The sequence below is a fragment of the Borostomias antarcticus genome (assembly GCF_949987555.1).
Source record: "Borostomias antarcticus genome assembly, chromosome: 30".
In the NCBI taxonomy this organism is placed as follows: domain Eukaryota; kingdom Metazoa; phylum Chordata; class Actinopteri; order Stomiiformes; family Stomiidae; genus Borostomias; species Borostomias antarcticus.
The window spans coordinates 4554322-4581538 of NC_140263.1; the positions used below are offsets into that span (position 1 = coordinate 4554322).

Here is a 27217-nt window from a genome sequence, read left to right on the forward strand (position 1 = left end):
CACTCAGTTATCCTGCGTGCACAGCTTGAATTTCACGCAGATCTTGTCTTCCAGAGCCGAGGGGGGACTCTTGCTCTCCTGTCCCCGGGCCGCGATGCTTTTCCACGGCCTCTCCGGGGGCGAGATGCAGGGGGTCATCGACGAGATGGACCGGAGAGCGAAAGGCGACTCCACCGCAATCAGCTCAGCAATAGACATGGGAGAAACCGAGACGGTGCGTTACTTTGATTTTTGTATCTAGAAAGGACAGTTTAAAAGCGAATATTTCATGCCTTTTGTGGATTACGCTGGATATCCTAATTAATTTGCTATAAAAGCACGGTTGATTTATCCCGGCCTCTCGCCGACCTTCTGGTCGTATGTGTCAAAACCAGGTCCTAATTCTACCTAATTATAGCAGCCATCACGTATGTGCTCCTCATATAGACAATTTTGTTTTACATGGTTGTAAGAGTGCACAGGCTAAGCTATCACATGTGCCACAGCCTATATTTTCGTGCACGTGTAAAAAATCATAACATATTAGCCTAAACATGTTTCATTTATAAACTTAGAAGCTACAAATGACTTTGTCATAGCCTACTGTTGCTTTGCAGTATCATAGATTTAGTTTAGGGTGCAATGGGAAAACCCTTACAATGACATGCACTGTTTTGCTCTCCAATTCAATTGCAAACACTACCGATTGGCAGGTCTATAATTGTCAGTAATTGTCAATATGGCCAAATCAGTGGAGTGGCAGTTTCAACACAGTCCTTCAATTGAGGTAGATTAGCTGATTATTGCATTCACAGTGTATTTACATAAATATGCCTAATTATGTAGCCTATCATCAAGACACTTGTGACATTTTCCAAGAACATTTTTTGCGCTATACACGTCAAATGTTTATTCCACACAAATACGCCAAATAGCTGCGTGCGTATTTTGTTGTTTAAACGAGGCATATGAAATTACGCGTTAGCCGCGAGCAGGCCTCAAGGTCCTGACCGTTGACCTCGACATCCCCTTGGACGTTTTAACATCAAACATATGTTATTTTTCAGTCAATTTTAAAGTTCCTATTTCCCCTCCTCTGTCCAGAGTATGACGTCCATCAACAGCGACCGTGTGGCGTTGTGCGCCGGCTGCGGGGGGAAGATCTCGGACCGCTACTACTTGCTGGCGGTGGATAAACAGTGGCACATGCGATGCCTGAAGTGCTGCGAGTGCAAACTCAACCTGGAGTCTGAGCTGACCTGCTTTAGCAAAGATGGCAGTATATACTGCAAAGAAGATTACTACAGGTAGGCCAACACATGCCACGACTGCAACCTTGAGCTGGTCCTTGTTATAGGCCTGTTACTGTAGCATAAGCCTTCTGTTCTCCAAGTAGGATAGGCCTATATTTGCAAATACTAACCTATAATATTGTAGTAAAATAAAATGGAAAAAATAAGAAAATGGTGATCAGTAAAATAAAGGCCTACACTTAAATTACTGGAGTTCACTTAAATAACACCGAATTACAGAAGGAGAGTTGTACGAGCGTGCATGGCCTAGGTAGGCTATATCCTAAATAGCCTACGTTATTAAACCAGTCGCTTGTATAATAAGAATATTATTCTCTATATTAGGAGCCACAGTGAACCTGTTTTGAATCTAAATTCTCTACGTGTTTGTGTCATCCGCGGTGCTTCTCCCAAGCAGGAGGTTTTCGGTCCAGCGGTGCGCCCGGTGCCATCTGGGCATCTCCGCGTCTGAGATGGTGATGCGCGCCCGCGACCTGGTCTACCACCTGAACTGCTTCACCTGCACCTCCTGCAGCAAGATGCTCACCACCGGAGACCACTTCGGCATGCGGGACAGTCTGGTCTACTGCCGTGTCCACTTCGAGACGTTGATACAAGGGGAATACCAAGCGCACTTCAATCACGGGGATGTAGCCTCGGGGAAAGGACTTGGCGCGGGCACCGGGAGCTCGCTGGGGATGCCCTACTATAACGGCGTCGGGACGGTGCAGAAAGGGAGGCCGAGGAAGAGGAAGAGTCCCGGGCCTGGAGCCGACCTGGCCACGTATAACGCAGGTAGGACCCGGAGCCTGCAGCTAGAGCTAACCGGGACGGTGACTATGTAAGACGAGGAAAACACGGCTATGTTTGAAAATAATGTCTCAGTTATTAGTCTGTTGTTATCATCATCATCTTCATCATCATATTATTATTATTATTATTATTTGTAATGATATGATAGGTGGCGCCTATCATATCATTACATTATTATTATTACTATTATTCATGTTATTAAATTATTGTTATTATTATTAATATTATTATTATTATTGTTATTATTACTGAAAAGTCTAGGCCCCCTAGATTAATTAGCCTACATAGCTAGCCTTTAATTTAATGTCTCAGTTTTATTGGCCACCGTAGGCATATATCAATAATTCAATAAAAACCTTTTGAAATATAATCTTAATGCTTTGATTAAGTGTGTAATAGGCTAATGGACATGCTATTTTTTTTTATCCAATACAAATTCATGTTCATAGAATTAGCCTACATTAATACAAGGAAAACTAGTTTTGTCTGAGACGTTTCAGAAAACGTGTTTGTCCACAGACTGTCCTACATCAAAAATATATTTTAAAAATAATTTCATTCATATTCAAAAAGATTAAAAGCTAAAAAGGAAGCACGTCAAATATGTGCAATGAAGTGAAAAGTTCGATTTTGGGGGCCAATTGAAAATAATAACATCATTGCCGTCAATGGCATGTTTTCGCATGGAAGACGTGGTCAAAATAGATTAGCCTATAGGCTAGGTTATATACAAATCCATAGCACGTTCTTATCTTATATTTTAGGCCTACTCATTCACCCCGGACGCACCTCGATTGGCCATCATTTATTGAGGTGACGTGTTTAATTGAATCATTGAGTGGCATAATATAACCTGTATTCTGTATATTATCTCTCTGCAGGCCTTACCCGTTTCATTACGCACGGAATTTAATGGATATGCATGAAAATAGTAGTTGGTATAAATGCGACAAACTATAGGCAAGTCTGGACCTTTAAATAATTAAAAAGGGCTATTTTGTTATCATGCATAATGCGTGTTTAATATATTTAATTACCAAACTTCAACAAGTTAATTGTAGCAGAATCCTCTTTATGTGGCGCATTAGCTTCAGGAAATGAGGAACATTCTGAAACATTCTATGTAAATACAGACGATGATGGAGCCAGACAAGTGGAAAGGGGGCCAGGCCTTCAAAAAGGACGAGAGAGAGAGGGAGAGAGAGAGAGAGGGGGGGACTCTGCTACTTCTTTAGTGATCAAATTCTCCCCACCCCCACTTTCACTTGTTGAGTCTCAGTTTGCTGGGTTTCTGGGTCGGTAAATCAATGTCGGAGAGCTTGTAGAACATGGGCGCACCTGTGCAGGATCCGGAATAAAACGCTCCCCAGTGAGGAAGCTGAGAGAAAGCCTCCCACGATTTAGAACATGTTATCCTCTCTAAATAAGTCCAACTGAATCCCAACTCTGGGCCTCAGAATGATATCAAGGTCGTGCTATAAGCCTGTTATTGGAAAGTTATATGATTTTGACATTTTGGTGCTGTGCTAATTGGACAAGGCTATATGATGATGTGCTGATCGTGCTCTGGCTCAATCTATAGGAGGAGCTGCATGCTATAGGCTCATTGTGTTGCTCTGCTCGCAGTCTCTCGGCTGTGATGGCCTTATTATAGGACAGTAAACCTGTTACTGCTGATATGAGAAGATCTGAATAAGTTTTGAAATTGGTAGAAACCATTATGAGAGCTAAACATGAAATAATAAAGTTGTCCTTTTTGGGATTTTAGTTTTGACATTGAGACTGTCAGTCTGGTGCCATTTTGTAATAATTGAAGTCCCACTAAAATATGATAACCCGTAATAAGGAAGGCCTAGCGGGGATTTTAATCATATAATGTTTACAGTAATAATATAATCATGTTTACAGTTCCCTCATATTCTTTGGGCATTTTTTAAACCAGTTTTATCACTTCTACTCTCAATTGTAGGCCTATTTTAGATGTGCTTAAAGTCGAACTGAAATGAAAAAAGCATTCTGTCCCATTTTGGTTCACATAATTGGTCATAGTGTTCACCTATTCAACGATGTATGCCAAACAATTTACAAAATTCTACTTTTGTTGTAATCTTATATCAAAGTATATAATTTCTTACTTCCTGGAAAACGGTAGGTCACGTGCAATGACGACAACAGGTACCTTAGATTTTAGGCCAATAATCTCACGACATCCACCCGTCAATCAACGCTATCCTTCTATCGAATCTGTCTCAAGTTCTTAAAACCTGTCCACTTGTCAATGTTCCAATCAAATTCCTCTAAACGCATGTCCCGCCCTCATAGCTCGTTTGCGTCGGAAATACATCAAACTACGGAAGTTAGATGATCTCAAACGTCCGTTTCAGTGCGACTTTAATATAAAAATGTTGCTCTCCATTTTTCTTTTTCTTTCTTTCTTTTTTCTTTCTTTCTTTCTTTCTTTCTTTCTTTCTTTCTTTCTTTCTTTCTTGTTCTGTCTTTCTCTCTGTCTCTCTGTGTGTTCTGGGTCTCTGCTGCCATCTGAGGGTGTTGTTGAGAAGCCTCTTCAGCACTCAGAGGACCAGACTCACACTGGTGGAAATCCTCCAAATACTTCAAAATATTTCTCTTTCAGAAAGTCAAACTTTGTAGCATTTTATCCTGTCAACGTCTACTGTGAATACAAATGTGCCAGGGAGAAGAGTTTGATATTGTGAATATTAAGTATGTTGACTCATCCAGATATATCGTTTTTAAATCCACATTATAGTTCTTGAGGTGATGTATTTCAAGTTGAAGTTTTTAACATTTTAACAATGCAAATGAAAACGGGTGAACACAATTATCACATATTTACTTTAAAGCTGAGAAGCTGTGATGGAAGGAAGTAATGTTATTTTGTGAGTAGTTGTCATAGTGACATCAATACACTCAATTTGCATAATGCATATTGTGGGATATGCACCCTAATGCATAAGGTATACATGTGAGTGTACGTTACTGTTGGTAAGCCTTTAATATGGGTTTGATATGGTTAAACCCCATTTGAACCTTCTTGGATTGGATTGCTTTTATTCATTGGAATGGTTATTAGTACAGTAGCTTAACATTACTGTGTTGCTTGTCATGTTGTGCGGTACCTCTGTGTGTACAATGCAACAAGTGCAGTCGTAAATACCTGTACATAGCAATAGTGTGTGTGTCTGAGAGCGGTGACATGTCATTCTAACACTGAGACGAGATTGTGATCTCGCTAGATAAGATAAAATTAACTTTAACAATCCCCAGGGGGGGGGGGTCACGTTTGTTGTTCATGGCCGACCCAAAGGCTCTTAGACATGTTCTCGTACACATTTCAGTGTAAGCTAATCAGTAGCCTTTACTGTCTTCCATTGCTGGCCTGGTTACTGTAGCTCAGTTGGTAAAGAATGAGTCTCTTAATGTCATGTTTGTAGGTTCGAGTCCCACGTTGGGCTCAGGTAAGCATTTCATAGTATCTAAAAGTATTTATTAGTTTATCCTCCAATTTATTAAAAGTCCATATACATGATTGGCAACTGAAATAACGAGGAGGAGCTTTTATCTTTGAGTGCACTTATTGTCTAATATGTTTTGATGATGTAGCTTACAGCTTTGTCCTTGGAAAGCAAACATGTTCACCTGTGTGTGACTCTCTGCAGTAGGAGAAAGTTATGAATAATGAAATACGACTGGAGAAAAGAAACAAAGGCTACTTATTCACATGCTACTTGCTCAAAACAATTGATAAACCATAATTAACCCTAATAATAAGCAACCCTGTACACTGTACAATATGAGGCCTTGTTCACTTAGAAACAAACCTTCATCTGACTTAATTTCTGGTGCTGTTGACATTACCCATTTTGACTGAGTTTGTTCTACTTTTTTGATCTTAAATATCATTTGTACGAGTTTACTGAACTTTATAGTTCTCTTTACACCTGTGAAAATACTTTTCACACAAATCAGTTCCTTTACTTAATTTCGGGCTCCCTCACATTTTTAAAAGTAAAGTCACGCAACACATCTTACCGAGACCACGTCCAGTCCTGGATGGGTTGTGCTTGGCATTATCAAACGAGGAACAATGGCCATTATACTAATATCAGCATTCCCAAAGTTTGTTATGTGAAGCTTAGGAGCCAGAGAGCCTGTGTGTGTGTGTGTGTGTGTGTGTGTGTGTGTGTGTGTGTGTGTGTGTGTGTGTGACTACATGATCGACTATCGAGAATAGACTTTGTTGTGGTGCTAAACCAAAATTGTGAACATCAAAAAGGACATCAATGCACGGTAGCACTCAGAATAAAAGATAAATGGACAGATCCTCTTTTTCACCGGTTTTTGCCGTCAATGGATCATGCTAACGTTTCGGCCAGAGGCCTTCCTCAGATGCGTGACTGTTCCTAGCTGGACCGTGAGCTAATCTGTGACTGTTCTCCTCAGTACTGTAGGCTAACCGCTGACCTGTGTGACCCTAATTCTCTCTCTCCAGCGCTGAGCTGTAACGAGAACGACGGCGACCACATGGACCGCGACTCGCACTACTCGTCGAGTCAGAAGTCCAAGCGCATGCGCACCTCCTTCAAACACCACCAGCTGAGGACCATGAAGTCCTACTTCGCCATCAACCACAACCCCGACGCCAAGGACCTGAAGCAGCTGGCGCAGAAGACGGGGCTGACCAAACGGGTGCTTCAGGTGAGAGAGGGGTGTCCTCGGACACACACACACACACACACACATACACACGCACACACACACACACACACACACACACACACACACACACACAGACACACACACACACACACACACACAGACACACTTCATATACACACACACACACACACAGACAGACACACACACAGACACACACTTCATATACACACACACACACACACACACACACACACACACATACACACACACACACACACACACAGACACGCTTCATATACACACACACACACACTTTTACAAAATACAGAAGGTTCGTGTTTTGTGTGGTACTTCTGCCATATGTGTCGAACTTTACACATTTATGGTACAAAAATATAGCTTACACCAAAAGTGTAGATATAACTTGAGATCATATTCCATTGTGTTCTGACTTGATACCCACATAAAACACACATGCTGCTCACTATAAAACGGGTCACGTCATGTTCGCTTGTGTTCAGTAATGTTTGGGAGAACTGTGAGATCCTGCTTTCATAACTTTTGTAGCGGTGTTGACAGATCGATGGGGTTTGTGACGATGGAGAATTTGTGTGCTGGGATCATTATTGTGACCTTTTAGATTGTGTTTAGTTCAGTAATGTTTGTCTAGAATAGAGTTCTCTGTTGTGTTGGAATGTACACTATACTGCAGATAGAGCTGCCTTTGTGAAGGACTATTTAGGACTATTTATAATATAGGACTATTAACGTTAATAAAACAGTCCCACTGATTGTCACACAGCTGAGTGTGTGAAATTTGTTCTCCGAAATTTGACCCATCCCCTGGGGGAGCGCAATCATTTGGTGATGTAGCCCCCCAATTCCAACCCTTGATGCTGAGTGCCAAGCAGGGAGGCAACGGGTCCCATTTTTATAGTCTTTGGTATGACCCGCTATTTGTATAAAATCGGGCACCTTTCCTCTTTTCTGTAATATGTACTCATAACTGATGGATTTATATTGATGCATTCATTGTTATTTCATTTTCACATATTATGTACATTATATCAGGTGTCAGGTGTTTTTTATTACATAGTAATAGTGTTTTTTACAGTATAATACTGTGAAATTCATAGTTTTTGTGTAATTTGTGTAATCGCTCAAGTGATACGATTATCCTCCCAATTGTAATTGGAAGCCTAGAAACGGCTGGCCTATTTGCATTTGAATCCACGTAGTCTGTTTTAACGATCACACCAGGGATGCGCTTGTTTTATCACGCTGGCGCAGATGTTTTTCCGCACTAGTTTGCCTCGCCCCCGTCACCTGATCAGGGAGGAACAACCGCAGGTCCCACCAGAGAACCTCAACATCCAGTCAGAAGCGAGGGCACCGACTAGGACTAATACCACCGTCTGTCAAGAGAGTTCACGTACTCTCTTTAATTTAGGGGAATAAAACTATCACTGCTTCAGAATGGAAACTGTTTAGCCTTTTGGAAACTGTTTAGGGATTTCAGAAACACAATAGACCATACGCTGCGTTATAAACCAGGGCAAATTGGAAGGGAAAAAGCAATGTGCAGTAATACATACATCTAATGAAGATAGTCAGGACAACGACTCAGACATTTGGCTTTGATGGACACGATCGTCTCTTTGATTGTATACTCTCTCTCTCTCTCCCCCCCCTTCTTTCTCTCTCTCTCTCTCCCTCTCTCTCTCTCTCCCTCTCTCTCTCTCTCTCTCCCTCTCTCCCCCTCTCTCTCTCTCTCTCCCTCTCTCCCCCTCTCTCTCAGGCCCTCCCCTTAACCCCGACTTCGATACAACAGCGCTGCGTTTATAGTGACTGCATTTTACTACTAAGTATTCTTCATCACATTGTTCTCTCCGTGTTCCTGCGCAGGTGTGGTTCCAGAACGCGCGGGCTAAGTTCAGACGGAACCTCCTCCGCCAGGAGAGCACCGGGGCGGACAAGGTGTCAGACGGTTCCACGCTGCCGGGGGGGTCGCCCTCGGGCCCCCACTCCGAGCTCTCCAACGCCTCCATGAGCCCCTCCAGCACCTCCAACACCCTGACGGACCTGACCAGCCCCTCAATGACCTCTAACCCCATACTGTCCGCCGTGCCGGGGGGCATGGACCCCCACGACTCCATGAGCCCCTCCCAGACCACCCTCACCAGCCTCTTCTGATGTTGTACCCCCCCCTCGCCCCCCCCCCCCTAGCAGCAGAGACTCAAGAGGCAGAAGAGCGGGGTCACACGATGTCCTTAGGCTCCTCCCTCTCGTCTATCCTAGCATCTTTGTACGCGTGACAGCTGAAGCCTTACGGAGCGGTCGGTGGGATCTTCGGAGAACTGAAGAGACTTTTATGTTGTTTTTTGTGATCAGATCTCCGTTTCATCCTCCGTGTGTGTGATACAGACTCTCAATCCCCCCGTCGCCCCTCTGGGAATCTAGAGGGTAGATGTCTAGGTTGCTGAAAAGTCTCGGGAAAGGCGATTTAAACTGAAAGCGGAAAGGGCAAAGAGGATCATGGGAGTCGTACCAACGCGAGGCTACGTGTTTATCCAGAGCATCTAGTGTGCCTTAAACATCCTACGTCACTGAGGAATCCCTATTCTCACAAATCTACTCTTCTTGGCAGCATATTTCTAGAATATTACAGAGGGACATGCACACAGAACACACACCACTATCAACTAGATCTGTATCTAAAATGCATATTTCTAGAATATTACAGAGGAACATGCACACAGAACACACCCCACTATCAACTAGATCCGTATCTAAAATGCATATTTCTAGGATATTACAGAGGGACATGCACACAGAACACACACCACTATCAACTAGATCCGTATCTAAAATGGAAACATGTGAAAGCAGGTCTAGTGCAACGCACTCCGAGGAAAAGGATGGAATTATGTAAATGTTCAAATATCAATAGGAGTGGAGTAGTGTGGAGGTCTATGATAGGAGCTGTATGCTAATAGTGTTAAATGCACATTAGTGAACAGTAAGTAAGTAAGTACATTTTTATTTATATAGCACCCTTCGTAGCACAAGTGCACAGAGTGCTTTACAGTAGGAACATTAAAAACAACATGGCAGAAATCCTCCCACACACCAGCAATAGTAACTATTTTTGAGCTAACATACATTATACACAGACACAATGTAACTGATGTAGGGATATTGACAAACCTCACAAATTACTTTTTGTAATCACTACTTGAATATGGAACACGTACTGCAGTGTGTGAACATTTGCTACAACGTGAATAGGGCAGAATTAAAGGCTTTGAAAGCATCACATTGATACAGTGGGAATATTAAATATTGGCTCCATGATTGTTTCATTTGTTACTAGACAAAGATGAATTTCTACATGGGTTGAAGAGGGCAATCGTGTATCTGCTACCACATGGTCACATTATGCTGTTTACACACACACACACACACACACACACACACCATACTTACCTCAGCCCAAGTCATTTCTCCATGTTATTGAAACCCAGCACTTTCTAATTCTGGGAGGATGAGAATACTAACATCTGTGTGGTTATGAAACGGTAAGGGTTACAGAATACCACCACAAGCTACAGCACAGGGATCAAAGTTCGTAGATCAAAAGCAAAAAGGCCCCCTGACCCCTAAGCATTAGTTGGTTATACATGTAACTTCTACCAACTCAGTTGAAATTGACTCCAAGCAAAAATATACTTCTCCTTTGGGACATTGTGTGACAACGGGTGTCGCTACTGTAGATTGAGGACAAATCAGGGATTTGTGTGGTTGAGGAATACATACCGTATTCTCCTGGGAGCTGCTGTGTTTCTAAACAAGAAAAATCATAAATGGACTGCACTTGTATAGAGCTTTTCCACGTTAGCGGCACTCAAAGCGCTTTACAATGGCCTCTCATTCACGGTAGCTGCCACGCAAGGCGCTAACCTGCTCATTGGGAGCAATTTGGGGTTTGGCGTCTTGCTCAAGGACACTTCGACATGTGGACTGTCGGAGCCGGGATTTGAACCGCTGACCCTTTGAACGACCCGCTCTACCAACTGAGCTACAGCCGCCCCCAAATCAAGCTGCCTTCTGACTGTGACTACCTTTCCCACCCTGGATGTGGCTCCTCCCCCTCCCTGGATGTGACTCCTCCCCCTCCCTGGATGTGACTCCTCCCCCTCCCTGGATGTGACTCCTCCCCCCCCTGGATGTGACTCCTCCTCCTTCCCTCCCTGTGTGCTGGGTAGCTGCTGCTGGGGATTCCACATCCCCTTGACAACAAGGTTGTTTGTTTATTCCAACCCCCCCCCAACCCCCCCCCCCCCAACACACACACCACCCACCGCACCTCTTGTACAGTTGCTCCATTTTTGATGTTCTTAAGCCTTCAGCTCTTTAAAAAACATAAAATGCTGAACAAAATGTGAGTCTCTGTTGTTTATTGAGCTGTACCAAGGCTGTGTTACTGTATGCACTTTACACATTTAATGTGCACACGTTTTTTTGTGCAAACAGCTGAAACTAATTTTGGAATTAAGGTTTATCAAACTAATGGATAGATGAATAGCCTGGTAGTCTATGGCATAATTTATGAGATTGAGTAAATCTAAATTAAATTTGAACCAGGTATTTGAATCTATGAAAATATCCCAGTGATTCAGCTATGCTTGCCTACCACTGTAGGTGTGTAAAAGTTGTATAGAAAGAGGATGAGAATGCTCTTACAATAACCTAGTTTTGTGTGTATGTGTTTTGTTTGTGTGTGTGTGTGTGTACCTGTTTCTACCTTGTCATGGAGTCAAGCGCCACATTACATTATTTCATCACATTATTTCATCGGGAGGGTATAGTTGTGACTAAATGAAAAACTAATTTAGGTAGTACACTTTGAGAGGTAGTACACTTTGCCGCAATAAAAGCTTTTGTGAAGTGAGAGTTAACGTGGAATAAAGTTCAAGTAAACCACACCTTATCTGCCAGATATGTAACTGACAGCTCGCTATAGTGCAGGACTCGTTAGCAATAATTGAAAAGTGGAAATCTGTGGTCAGTGGCCAATCATAGTCCAATCAGCCTCTGCACAGCCCACTCTGCGTGGGCCAGTCTCAAAAAATCAGATCGTATTATCATTGGTATCCGTGAACATCATCGCTTGTTCCCAGAAGTTCTCGCCGCATGCAGCAAGAGCTGCTGGGAACTCATATTAGTTCCTCCCAAAGCCAGGCTCACTTGTGGTGTCCCACAAGGTTCTGTTTTAGGTTTACTGGCGTTTGTTTCCCTGATACTGTTGGAGGGCTGCCTGTTCCTAGCCTCTCAACATCGTTGCTCAGTCTTCACTTCGCTTGTGATCACACAATCATCGATGGATTACTCTTGTCATTAGCGGCATCCATACAGTACCACAAAAGTTGCAGTAGAACTACTGAACGTGTAGATCAAGTGTCAGCCAAGTACGTTTATTACTGAAGTTTCTGCCCACGTGATGACGACGTGACGTTCTTACGTAGCGGCTACTAATCGGCAGATCTCGCGTTTTTCCGTAAATGGCCGAGTAATTTCCGTACGTGGCGCAGATGAATCGTCACCCAACCTGCGTGTGTTAGTAGGGATATCCGTGTATATTTTCAAAACTCATCACAAACTAGATATTTCATATGAGAGCCTTCCTCTCAGATGCTTGAGCAACACGTGTTCAAGTTTCACATGGCAGTGGCGTCATTCACAGCAGCTGAATCAAATTACTATGAGGTCTGAAGAATGTCCTCTTAAAAACCTATTCAAACAAATCCTATTCAAATAACTTTGATGAAATGAATGTAAACCCAGGCTTTAACGGTCACGGTTTTTTATTCTTCCATATTTAATGGTTTTTTTATTCCATATTTAATGGGCCTCACGCTTGATTTCTGGCCTCATGTCATTTAGCTGATGCATGCAGTATAGAAGGATTGGGATTAGTTGAGGAAGAAAGAAAGAAAGAAAGAAAGAACTAAAGAAAGAAAGGAGAAAAAAAGAAAGAAAGAAAGACTTGGTAAATGGACTGCACTTATATAATGCTTTTATCCAAAGCGCTTTACAATGGCCTCTCATTCACCCATTCACACACACATTCACACACCAATGGCGGCAGCTGCCATGCAAGGTGCCAGCCTGCTCATTGGGAGCAATTTGGGGTTCAGTGTCTTGCCCAAGGACACTTCGACATATGGACACATGGACAGGAGGAGGTGGGATTCGAACCGCTGACCCTACGATCATTGGACGACCTGCTCTACCACCGCGTCACAGCCAACCCACAAAGAAAGAAGTTTGACAGAATAGTTAACGTTAAGAGTTGACCATGTGTCTATAATGTTCTTGTCCCCAACCTGACGGATTTCAAATGAGTTTGCTACAGTATGACTTCCTGTAGAGGCTAATAATAGTGTTTACCTACTAATAAGGACTAGTATAAAAACTTAAGAACCAAGTAGTTACCAGTTCACAACCACCACGCCTGTTAGTGTGAGCACAGTGCAAAGTATTTGCTGACATGACATGAGACTGGTGGCTACAGAGTGAACGGACAGATTTCAACACCTGACTAGTTTCACGAGCCGTGATAGCATGTTGGACGGCCGGGGGCCAACGACAGCTGTTGTGTAGAAAGACATATGAGGATAAAAGGTGTTGAAATCCCAGTCCTGAGGATTTAAAGGGTTTAGGCCAACACAGTCCCCTCCAGCAAACACGCAACGTCAGGGAGACGTTCAGATCATGTCTTAATAACGTCCGTCGGTCCTGAACCCCGTTTGTACGTCTGCTGGACCCCCTCAATATTCACACGTCTGGCTTGGACCCCTCTAAGACGTCTGTGGACGTGCAGAACGGGTTCAATATCTGAACGGTAAAAAAAAACATTCATTCTGGCTCCTAATTGGATGTCTTTGGACATCTAAAAGACGTCTTTTAGACGTGTCTTTGCTCAGTGGGACACAGTCCCCTCCAGTGGATCATCTTTACCTCATCATTTATATAATCCCATTTGGTTGAGGAATCACCTCATTCTATTCATCATTAATTATGAATTAAGCATTAATACAGAGCTAGGGCCGCGAGCAGCAGTGAGCGGGCCCTCGCAACCCACGCGTGTCGGGGTGTGGCACCGTTAAAGGGTGTGCTATTTCGTTGTCCAGCACTGAGAGAAACTTCCTGTCACCAGTAGGTGGCGCTCTAAGCGTGACTCAATACCGATGCATAGATGTGTTCAGGACGGTACCTTGATGAAGCGTGAGAAATGTTGAGTAAATCGGACCATGTATGTAGGAGTTATGATGACTTCCTGCTTGACCTGTAGGTGGCGCTATAAGTATGACTCAATACTGACGCACAGATGTGTTCAGGACGCGACCTTCATCAACCCTGAGCAATTTGGAGTAAATTGGATAATGTATGTAGGAGTTATGAGGACTTCCTGTTTCACCAGTAGGTGGCGCTGTAGGTATGACGCAATACTGACTTACAGATGTGTTCAAGATGCGACCTTCATCAACCCTGAGCAATTTGGTGCAAATTGGATAATGTATGTAGGAGTTATGAGGACTTCCTGTTTCACCAATAGGTGGCGCTATAAGTATGACGCAATACTGACACATAGATGTGTTCTGGACAAAACCTTCATGAAGCGTGAGAAATATCAATGGATGTATTAATAGAACTGGACAGGGTCACTCCGAAAGAGTGAAGCCCTATTGAACCGCGCCATCTTTGAAAAAAAACGCGTCACTGATACCTTTGACATGCGCAGTCAAAGGTATCAATGACACGTTCACGAATATCACAAGTATCACCTAATAATCCTTACAATTTCAATAGGGCCTCGCACCGCCAGTGCTCGGGCCCTAATTATGTAGATAAAATAAAAATAAAAATTTTATTAAAAAAAATAAATAATAAAAACATCTTCACGGCCATACTGTAAACAATTTTGGGACGCCTGAAGAGATAGTGCATATTGTCAGTTAGCTATAAATTCAACACTTATAAACCAATGTTTCTTCGTAACAACCTGACTGAGGACGATGGCTTGACGGTTTCTGCTCTCTCTGGATTAAGGCAACTTCTATGTACCCCCCCCCCATACACACACACACACACACACACACACACACACACACACACACACACACAATGCCAGGAAAATGAGATTCTCATGAGGATAAATCCAGGTTAGCTGAGCAACCCATGGAGAGCCTGTGACCCCCTCGGGACTCAAAAAACACTTCTCATTCATCTCTAATATTTAGCTCCTTTCATGTCAGCTGCCGCCACACACACATACAGTGCATAGAGTACACACACACACACACACACACACACACACACGTGTCTGTAGGAGGTAGAGTTTATGGCACGCCAACAAGGATAGCCAACCCCTCCCCCGATGAACCACCACATCACTCAAACAGGCATCAAAACACCCTCTCCCCCGGGTACGCTCTGTGGTGTATCATTCCCTCACAAGAGTGTGTGTGTGTGTGTGTGTGTGTGTGTGTGTGTGTGTGTGTGTGTGTGTGTGTGTGCGAAGAAGGGATATCACGGCACATTTGCTCATCTGCCCATCCTATCGCTCCGGTCGTCCCCTGCGGGCCTTCTGAGGTGGACTGCCCGGCGCCCCCCCCCCCCCCTCCCCTCCCCAGCCAATTGCCCACATATCTGTCACACCGAGGCCTGCCACCCCCCCCCCCACCCCACCCCCCGCCCCAGCGTCAGCCGGGATCAGCCGCTGAGTCTGGTGACGCAAAATTTGAGTCGGGGCTCAATGTCTCGCCAAGCACTGAGAGTGAGAAATGACTGTGAGTGAAGAGGGGACAGAGGGTGACAGTTGGGAGACTATGAATGGGCGGGGGGGACGGGACGGGGACGGGGGGGGGGGGACGGGACGGCAGTAGGTCTTCTGCTCTTCCGCTGTCTTCTGCTCTTCTTCAGTCCGGCTCTTCCTCCTCCTCCCTTCTTGGCTAACGAGCCGTATTTGAAACCAGGTGAGACATGTGTTTAACAGAAACGGGGGAAACAGCGCTGTAGTCTAGTGTCTCCAGGTGTGGTGGACGGTTTCTGGAGCCGTCACGACTCAGTTGACTCCGCCCAGAATTATTCAGAGTTCCCAGAAGCTCTCGCTACGACAAAAAACGTCCGGGAACAAGCTATGATATTCATGGACACCAATGAGAATCCAGTCGGATTTTCAAACGGATGCTGATTGGCCCACACAGATAGTGGGCTGTGCGGAGAGGCTGATTTGTCCTCTGATTGGTCACTGATATATTACCTAAATTCGTTTTTCAGTTAATCCTGACTGTACGCTCCCCATGAAATAATGTTCAATATTCTGCCCCTCTGCCCACGTTTTGTGACACTTGACCCCAGACTAGCCCTGAGTTGACTTCACAACATTTAGACAGTTAAGCAGAACCAGAGAATATTTAATTGGGTTTATGGACACGCCCCTGTAGATATGGTACGAAAGCCTCCCCAGTGGTCCGTTCCTGGGTGGAGTCAAAATACACAACACCCAGTTACATCTCACCACACTGGGATGCTTGGAGATGGATTTACACTTTGATTACTAACGTGTCATAATGCAACCCACAGGCTCTAGGACCCTGTATCGCGACAGCACTGACCCTCCTCTCTGATGGAGGGAACTTTGTTTATTTTGCTCTAATTATCCCCAATCAACACCGAAATAAATGTGGTTGCAGTGTTTGGGTTTATGAGGTGACGGTGGATATTCCAAAGCTGTGTGTTTTGGTTGTTGGTAATGTCTTTGGTTTTGTCATATGTACACAAAGATGGGAAAATGTGAAGCAGACGAGAGATTTCTTCACATTTACAAAAACAACTCATCAGATCATTTTATGGCGTGTTAATGGGAGGCTCTGATTGGTTCAAAAATAACATGGTCTTTCCCCTTTGAAATGTTACAGCGATTTCTTACAGTGTAAAGAACATTGTAGAGTAAGTCTTAAAGGTACCCAATGTAGTTTTTGACCACTAGTATTCGCTCTAGAGAAAATTTGAGAAGGTGGTCCCCGAAAATCGTGTACTACGTCATTGTGTCAATACACGGAGCACATAATAGTGATGTTTCACACATCTTTGTTGTTTTCAAAACATTAGCGTAATATCATTTTGCGAAGAAATGACAAGGTAGGAAAGACATTCAAGTGATTCAACATGTTTATTAGACTACAAGGAACCATATAATCGAGGAATTTCGAAAATAAACAAAGAACTGATTGTTTTGATTCACGTTTCGTTGGGTACCTTTAAGTGTATGGCCACATCCAAAGGGAGCAGGAATACAACCTTGCAGTCAAACCTACTGTATGGCACAGAATATCCATCACATTTTATCTGAAACAGTGAAACCAGAATCAAAATCAGCACCATTCATGATGCCAAATTAAAAACGTTACAAAACAATCCTGACCTATTGTGGCAACCAAAGTTATTACAAGTCCACAGTGTCAGGCATACTGTACTGTACCACATTTACAGAACATAATATTATGTAAATTACCATATTATGGTCAATAAAATTAAGAAAGACGATGTCCTTGATCGCTCCGCTGTACTCTATCTATCTATCTATCTATCTATCTATCTATCTATCTATCTATCTATCTATCTATCTATCTATCTATCTATCTATCTATCTATTTATCTATCTATCTATATACTGTATCTATCTATCTATCTATCTATCTATCTATCTATCTATCTATCTATCTATCTATCTATCTATCTATCTATCTATGTACTGTATCTATCTATCTATCCATCTATCTATCTATCTATCTATCTATCTATCTATCTATCTATCTATCTATCTGTCTATCTATCTATCTATCTATCTATGTACTGTATCTATCTATCTATGTACTGTATCTATCTATCTATCTATCTATCTATCTATCTATCTATCTATCTATCTATCTATCTATCTATCTATCTATCTATCTATCTAAGATGTCCGCTGGGCATTACTTTTCCTGTCTGTCAGCACTTTCATAATGTCCAATGCCAAAGTGTTCCAGGAACCCTGCGAGATGTGACATCACACATCATATACCCAGCCTGCTCCGCCCCCTGTCTGTCCCGCACCACTGCTTATTGTCATTTACACTCGTTCAATCGCAATATCGTGTTTTCACCTACAACTCCGACCCCTGTGGAGTTTTTCAACAGGACAGTTTCCATGTGGGGTGTGTGTGTGTGTGTGTGTGTGGGGGGGGGGGGGGGTTGTTCTGGTATTTAGGGTATAGTGGGGTCTTTTATGAGGTGAGCACAGGCTGTAATCGCCTCTGATCATGAGAGGGTCCATCAAAACCTCTCCTCCAGCTACTGCGCCAGAGTGGACGTTGGGGAACGATCCTCGGACCGGAACCCTTTGATCTGGCCTCTTACCACACCTCCAGGCCGGACATCTCCAGTACCCCGACCCTACGCCTCACTTAAACGCTTCCCTACAGAACCTCGGGGCAAAGGCTGTAAAATGTTTAATGCTTTGGGAGTTTTGGAGTGTGGGGGCCTGGGTCAGTTAGTGGTTTTTGTTGGGTAGCCTATTAGCAAGCTTAGCTCACTTTGTTTTGAGTTTCCCCTCGAGGATGGTATATGATCAACGTACGAACTAACTATTCACGCACCCTCGTCCGAACCTTAACCAGCTGCCGCGTCAACAAGGTTGCAATCGATCCTCGATTGTTAGTTTGAGCGCATACAGTACGGAGGCCCTCTAAATAAATTCTTGGGAAAGTAAGATGTCGGTTTATTGTACCAGACAAGATGCATTCATCAAACTTCTACTTCTCCCAACACACACACTGTACTGTACTGTAGGCTCACACTGCACACACATATCACAATGGCACACACACATTGCATACAGTATACAAACATCACACACACTCTGTACACATACTGTATACACTCTTCACACACCATTTTGTATTTTGAGCTGCTCATTTTCACTGTTCCTGTCTTTGCACTGTTCCATCTTGTCCTCGCACCCCGTCTAATGTTGTCTCCCTCAGGGTTCTGCACCAATTGACCAAAACAAATTCCTAGAACGTGTTAAGGTTCCTACCTGGATAATGAAATTGACTGTGATTCTTTGTGGGAGGTGGAGAGCTGAGACATGAAGAGTGTGTATAATATATATATGTATATATATATATATCAACCAGGATGTGAAGAAGAGGAAGTGGGGGTGGACGCACCCTCCGCAAACCTTCTGACGACATCGCGAGGCAAGCGTCGGACTGGAATCCACAGGGCTAAAAGGAAAGTGGGGAGGCCAAAACAGACCTGGAGAAGATCAGTCGAGAGCAAGGCAAAGACAACCAGATTATCGTGGGCACCGCTGAAGAAGACTGCCCAAAAACAGAGTCCAATGGCCCAAAACAGAGTCCAATGGCCCAAAAACAGAGTCCAATGGCCCGAAACAGAGTCCAATGGCCCAAAACAGAGTCCAATGTCGGGGTGTGATTGCGGCCATATGCTCCACCTAGGAGCTTACAGGAATAAGTCAAGTCATGGTCATAGATAGTAGTAGATAGTAAATAGCATAGTAGTTTGATTACAATATCACTAATCTATGCGCTAAGCTTTTCTGGTGGCGCTAGTCGGTGTTCTGTCTTAAAACCAATACACAGCAGGGGTACAAGAGATGACAGAATGAAATCAATGCAAATCTCCCAAGGTCCATTATTATGGTAAACCCCTTCACTTCAGAGCAGGCTGGGCATTAGAAACACACAGCAGTCTGAGCTCACTAGCGCTATTATGTAGCTGGTGTCGTTGGTGGGGCCGGCCGCTATAGAACCAGGACACAAAACCACACACACACACACACACACACACACACACACACACACACACACACACACACACACACACACACACACACACACACACAGGGGAGTTGATCGGCATTGTCGATAGAGTGCACAGATGTACCTAGCTGTGAAGAGCCTACTTCCCCCTCCACACACACACACACACACACACACACACACACACACACACACACACACACACACACACACACACACACCTCGTCCACCTCTGTAGTTGGGGCCCATTAATGTGAGATGTGTGTGTCTATTTGTGATGGTGTAGGGAGGCAGGGGTGCATGGCTACAGCAATTAAAAGGCCTCACCGAGAGAGAGAGAGAGAGAGAGAGAGAGAGAGAGAGAGGTGGGGGGGGGGGGGTGAGTGTCATGTGTGATGTAAAAGAGGGCTGTATGCAGATCGAGGGGTCCGGGGACATTTAGGGCCGATTAGGACTATTGTCCCCCGAAGCCACCGAGCTTTCCTCTGACCCCTCAGTGCTTAATTAGAGACCCCAGGATCTCTGCTCATAGGCCAGACATGTTAAAACCCCCTTTCCCCTCTCTCCTCCCTCACCCCCCCCTCCTCCCCCCCTCCCTCCCCCCTCAGGGACGGAATTAGAACGATAAATTGTCGTTTGACACGCGGCCAAAGGTTTTCACTTCGTTGCTGTCACATCGATGACACTCTGGCGGTCTGGACGGGCGTGTGTCACCGCGGACCCGGAGCCGGGATTGACCCCGAGGACGGGGACAAGCTCTCATTAGTGATAACGAAGCCTAATTAGGCGAATCGGCGTTGCTTGGCTGGGAGGACACACCCCCAGGTCGTAGGGCGATGATATCGAACCGGGAGTATCCTGGTCACTTCACCTGATACCCACCTGATACCCGGGAGTGTGCTTTGTTCCATAAGTTGTGCTTTTGCGTTCACTAAACATTACTTCAGACCCGCACAGGTGCTAACTTGACCCTAACTTGACCCTAACAACCCCGCCCCCTGAACCCTCTCTACAGGTGCTTTAGAAAATGAGGAAAAAGTCAGCGAGGTCACGTTCCATGTCCCCAGAGCCAGCCTTTGCCGCCCGGGTCCGGTCCGTCGGTGCCCCCCGCCTTCACCGCCACCTAGTCGGCAGCGCACCCGACCCCGACAGTTTCTCCCGCGGGTGGTGGGTCCGCGGGACGATGGAGGATGAGATGGTGTTGCCACGTTGCTTATTCGGGCTGGGCCCGGCCGGGCTCCGTGGTAAGCCCGGACACCAGGCGCTCGCAGGCGGGCCCTCGGCCCGGCATGACTGTACTTCTCAGTGCTCAGCAAGCTACAACTAGCCAACCTGCTCACAATGGCGAAAGAGCTGTAAAAACAATTGACCACTTCTTCATTAAAAAAGAAATAAAACTGGCAATGCTAATGAAGAAGCTACCACTCGAAATGACAGCGCAGCAGACCTGTGCAATCGAATGCAGAAGTGCTCCAGAGGCTATCGAAGCTAGCACTAGCACTAGCACTAGCACTAACACTAGCACTAGCACTAGCACTAGCACTAGCACTAGCACTAGCACTAGCAACATCACCATCGGCGAGGAAGCTAGCACCAGCAGGCGGTTGCAGTTTGATGTTGTGATGTTGGGTATGGCCTAGTGCTCGGTCATAAAGTCATATTGACATGCTCGTGGTGTCTAGATGAAGTTTGATGCGTTGTGCATATTGAATTGTCATACGGATTTCTTATTAGCATACTGTTCACAACTGGCATTCTTTGTAAATAGGTCAAAATGTTGACCCAACTAACTCTCAGAGGGTAAAATCGCCTTTGAGAGAGAGAACATAATCTACATATCCTCATTCCTTGTCCTGCCTACGTGGTCTGGGGCACTAATGTGTCAAAATAGCATTACTCATCCAGTGACGATTCATATTAATTCAAACAACAGGTTTATACTGAACAGTAGGCTATGTGTTAGGAGGAAACGGGCCGTGCAAACTAGGCCTCTGTCTTTCAGGGGGAGACTGGGGCTGGTTTGGGTTGAGGTTGAGGTTTGGGCTGTGTTGAGATGACCTCTACTGGTCTACAGGGTGAACGACATCACATCAACCCCAGAGAAAGGCCTCTTTTTCGGCAGAGCTGCTCCGAGGATGGCAAAAGGCAAGATGATGTTTTACAAGTGTCACAATGTTAAGAGATCTCATCAGTGGTTTTGAAACTTAGAATGATTGATATTAAGTAGCCTATGGGAACATGTATTTTTAAACTAGAGTAGAGTAAGCAATGTTATAATGTTACCATAACATTTGCTAATTATGTCAATTAATACTATTCTGACAGAAAACACACAAATGAAAATGTGAGCTATTGTCAAGACAAAGTCAACAGTCCACAAAGATACACATTACTGTAAGATCATATCAAATTGCTCGTGTGTGAGCACACCACACCACAGTAGCCTATATACCTGCAGTACAAAACTGTGTTTTCTCCCTGGCCCAGCCAATATCGATCGGCCGTAGCTTGGCCCTGTAAAAACAACACGAAGAAAGCATATTTATCTCCGTCTCCACCTCCAGGGACGTCTGGAGGGAAGAGAAAGGTTGCAATCAACGGAGAAGCCATTTATTCTGGAGATGGTGCTGAGGTGTGGGGGGACCAGCTGACTGATTTCAGAGGCTTGCGTCAGAGGGATCGTCTGGCACCAGTAGTTTATCAGAACTTGTTCACCAGGATAAATCAATTGGACTGGGTGACATGTGTGAACTTTACAGTGCGCAAGCGGCCTTAGGTAGGTCTCTCTCCCTTTCTCTCTTCCCTCTCTTTCTCGCTCACTCTCTCTCCCTCTCTCTCTCCCCTCTCTTTCTCGCTCACTCTCTCTCCCTCACTCTCTCTCCCTCACTCTCTCTCCCCTCTCTTTCTCTCTCACTCTCTCTCCCTCTCTCTCTCCCCTCTCTTTCTCTCTCACTCTCTCTCCCTCTCTCTCTCCCTCTCTCTCTCCCTCTCTCTCCCCTCTCTTTCTCTCTCACTCTCTCCCCTTTCTCTCTCTTAAGTCAAGTCAAGTCAAGCTTTGTTGGCATGACTTTTCATAATAAAACATGTAGCCAAAGCAGAAATAAATTAATATAAATAGTAAATTAACCAATAAATAATGATGTATATAATGTATAAAGGAGAAAAATGAAATAAAAACAATTAATAAATAGTAATAATAATAATAATGATAATACAAAGGGGAGTGAGTATAATAGAACCATACTAGCAGCAGAGAGAGTGAGTATATAGAAGCATACTAGCAGCAGAGAACCATACTAGCAGCAGAGAGAGTGAGTATATAGAAGCATACTAGCAGCAGAGAGAGTGAGTATATAGAACCATACTAGCAGCAGAGAGAGTGAGTATATAGAAGCATACTAGCAGCAGAGAGAGTGAGTATATAGAAGCATACTAGCAGCAGAGAGAGTGAGTATATAGAAGCATACTAGCAGCAGAGAGAGTGAGTATATAGAGCCATACTAGCAGCAGAGAGAGTGAGTAAATAGAACCATACTAGCAGCAGAGAGAGTGAGTATATAGAAGCATACTAGCAGCAGAGAGAGTGAGTATATAGAAGCATACTAGCAGCAGAGAGAGTGAGTATATAGAACCATACTAGCAGCAGAGAGAGTAAATAGAGAATCTCCGGGGGCCATTATAAGATGATCCGACAAGAAGGACCTCCCTTCACGACAGCTGTGTGGCGGCCCCTCAATATATCATCCCCCACTCTCTCTCTCTCTCTCTCTCTCTCTCTCTCTCTCTCTTTTCTTTGTCTTTCGGGCGTCTGGTTCTCTGGACCCTGTACTCTTATGATCTCTAACCCGTTTCTCTCTGTCCCGTTTCTCACATTTATTCCTCTCTCTCTCTCTTAATCTCCCTCTCTCCATATCTTTCTCTCTCCCTCCCCCCCTCTCTCTCCCTCTCTGTCCCTATCTCTCTCTCCCTGATTTCTCCCTCCAGCCTCTTCAGTTCGTCTCGTACCTCTCGGGGTCTCAGAGTAGTTGCGCTTCTCTTTCTCCTCCTCTCCTCTCTTTCTATCAGTCCTGCGTTCTTTCCTCTCCTCCCTTTCTATCAGTCCTCCGTTCTTTCCTCTCAGATACACCGTTCAAGTGTATCTCTTTAGCTGCCTCCCCCTCTCTCTCTTTCAACCACACACACACACACACACACACACACACACACACACACACACACACACACACACACACACACACACACACTGTCTCTCTCTTCACTTCTCTCCCTTAACTCCTCTCTCTCTCTCTCTCTCTCTCTCTCACACACACACACACAAACACACACACACACACACACACACACACACACACACACACACACACACACACACTGTCTCTCTCTTCACTTCTCTCCCTTAACTCCTCTCTCTCTCTCTCTCTCTCTCTCACACACACACACAAACACACACACACACTCTCTCTCTCTCTTTCTCTCCTAGCCTTTCTCACAATTTCTTCTATCTTCTTTCCTCTCTCCGTCACCCTCTCTCCCAACTCTTCATAGAGCCACAAATCACTGTCAGTCTCGCCAGGTGAAGTGTGTGCATGTGTGTGTGTGTGTGTGTATGGAGAGGGGATGAGGGCTTCTTCTCTGAAAGGGAAGCCCCCCCCTCACCCTGCCCCCCAGTCCTCTTCAATGGGGGGCCACGCTGTGAGGAGAGGCTGGCAGTCATTGTCACCCAGGTTGTCAGCGGCAGTGTAAAGTGTGGGGGGGCTGACGGTAGGAGAATACCCCCCCCCCCCCCCCCCTGAACAGACGAGGATGTTCATCTCTATTAAAGAGGGGGAGGGCGTCTCTTCAGGCTGCGCCCCAAACAAGACACCACACAATGGCGGAGAAGCATTTAATTCACTGGGGCTTTTCTCCCCGTCCTCTCCTTTCTCCCCGCACTCCTCTATTGCTCCTCTGTCGCTGGCTCGCTTTTGTGAGGAGCCGTTTGGACAGGGAGCATGTTTTTATTTGTTCCCAAGGGGGTTGAGGGACTGGGTTCGAGAGGGGGGGGGAGGGAGAGGGAGGAGAGGGGTTCTCACTTGAGGGTTGCGATGGGTTTGACTTGGAAAATGTTGTGTTTTTGTCTTGAAGGGGGGAGGGAGAATGGTTTGGGAGTGTGTGTGTGTGTGTGTGTTTGTGTGTGTGTGTGGCCTCTTATTTTGACAAATTATTGTGCCTTTGGCTCAGTCCCTCCTGAAAAAATGAAAACGCTGAGAAAAGAAAACCTGTCCTTCAATGACAACAACAAAAACCTTGTCAACGGTTTACAAAACTTAAGATAATACCTATCCGTTGTGATTCATAGCTGGAATTTCAGACAAAGGTGTGTGATATCAGAAATGTTGCCTTACTTGCTAATTAGTTAACATTGTGTTTGGTTTTATAGCCAAAAATTGAATTACAACCCCTCTGTCATAAGCCTCCTGTGTTTACTTGGGCCAGGACAAGCACTAGCACTCCGGAGGGGGGTTAGGGAACAGCACAGCCAGAAACCTGGCATCAGCAGAACAGGCGGCGCGGGAGCGAGGGGCCGTTAGTAAAGATCAGATATTCTTGGGTCAAACCACGAGGAAAAAAGCCTGCATCAACACGCCGCTGTACCCGTGGCGCAGCACGCTAAATAATTACCTCCTCATTTGCATAACAGATACCTCCTCCTCCCCAGGCGAGCCGTCGTCGTAATAAGCTTTAAGGTCACGCTTTGCTGTCAGATATATTGACGGATTAGCAAACTCCCAAGATTAGCTGAAACCGTAATTTAAAAAATTCTCTCACTCGCTCTCTCTTTTTCTCTCTCTCGGTGTGTGTTGAAGTTTCTTTGTGTAAGAAGTACAGCAGCATAATAAAACACACACACATTCACAAACACTCGGCCTAGTACAGTAAGTAAGTTGGTGATGCAATTATGTCCTATCCCATCTTTTAACTGCAGCCACAATGTTTGCCAGAATGGCAAAGCGACATGAGTAAAATACGATATCAAATTTGGATAGAGAATTTGTCACTTGTTTTGTTGAGCGATTATTATGTCTATAGGCTAATACCCAACAATTTCAAGAGGATCAAACCCAGCAAACACACAACGTCAGGGAGACGTTCAGATCATGTCTTAATAACGTCCGTCGGTCCTGAACCCCATTTGTACGTCTGCTGGACCCCCTCAATATTCAAACGTCTGGCTTGGACCCCTCTAAGACGTCTGTGGACGTGCAGAACGGGTTCAATATCTGAACGTCTAAAAAAAACGTTCATTCTGGCTCCTAATTGGATGTCTTTGGATGTCCGAAAAAGACGAAAAAGACATCTAAAAGATGTCTTTTAGACGTGTCTTTGCTCAGTGGGAAGACGTAACAGGCAAATGAGTGTGAATCTCAGTTGCACCTCCCTGTCAAGGGTACGGTACGCTAATTCAGACAGACTGTTAGGGAGCATCTGAGAAGAAAACATTCTACCCAACGAAGTAACATTACGGTTCCGTGAGAAAGGTTCCCACGGGGTGTATTAACGGTTCCCGGCTGATTCAGGGACCGTGTTTATTCTCCGCCTACGGTCGACAAGGTATCGTCTCGGGAGACGCGCAGGCACCTTTAAAGACAATGTTGTTTTATTAACGCGCGGCGAGCCCGCTCGGAAACGACTCCCCGTGGACCGGGACATGCCGGAATCCAAGCTCTGCGTTTAGTCCGCGCGTTTGAGTCTTAAACTAAAACCAACCGGGTCTTCCAGGGACAGTTCCGGAAAGACGTTCCATTCATCAAAAGCCTCGCCTCACCTTCCCCCGTTCCTCCCCCTCCTCTCTTACACGGGAGAGAGATGCCATCGCACAACATCTCTGAATTAATGAAGAGATGAAAACAAAGAGATGGAACAGTGAAAGGCCCCTAGAGACGGCCTATCAAAACTGCGGGAGCGATCGTGTTCGTGTTCTGTGTGTTTTCATACCTTATAGTGTTTTTTTGTGTGCGTTGGCTGTAAGCCAGCGCACCTAGAAGAGCCGATGTCGGTTGTATGTCCTGGCATTGTTGACCTGCAGTTCTATGTCGCTACCACAAGAGGCATGGATGTTATGGAAGCTGCTGCTAGTTGTTGTGAGCCCATGAGCTAACTGGCTATCCCGCTCTCATTGTGCTGGATTAGCATTGGAAGCATTGGCACTGATGTGTCCAGGTGACAAGACCCATCTTTATTTATCAGACATTACCGTCCTACCAGTCCTGCACAGAAACAAGCCAGCCAACGCACATAAGCCAGGCTGAACCTGGCCTGGTTTTTTTCACGTGTACAACAGCAGTTTTTTTTTTCGGTGCATGTGTATCCCCGCAATTAAAACACAAAGGGATGGTATATTCCAGTCAGAGAGTGTGATGTATCAGTTTTATATTGATCAGATAGACATTGTGGTTAATCAAGTGAAGGCGTTGGAGTCGTGGTGATTGATCTTCATTGTTACACAGTGGCTGAATGAAATGACTCGGATGGAAAAGAGGACAATAATAAAAGCTGTTTTTTTCCATCCCGCTGTGTTGAACA

General features: G+C 44.8%; 1 protein-coding gene across 1 annotated transcript; it reads left to right on the plus strand.

The window, feature by feature from the left end:
• Positions 1 to 94: 94 nt before the first annotated feature.
• On the plus strand, positions 95 to 8954 carry LOC311327081 (LIM/homeobox protein Lhx2-like; the record flags this gene model as incomplete). Its single annotated transcript, XM_084460104.1, has 5 exons — positions 95 to 214; positions 1084 to 1286; positions 1690 to 2066; positions 6595 to 6800; positions 8667 to 8954. The coding sequence occupies 5 exons, from the start codon at positions 95 to 97 to the stop codon at positions 8952 to 8954; spliced, it is 1194 nt and encodes a 397-aa protein (XP_084316230.1).
• Positions 8955 to 27217: the final 18263 nt, after the last annotated feature.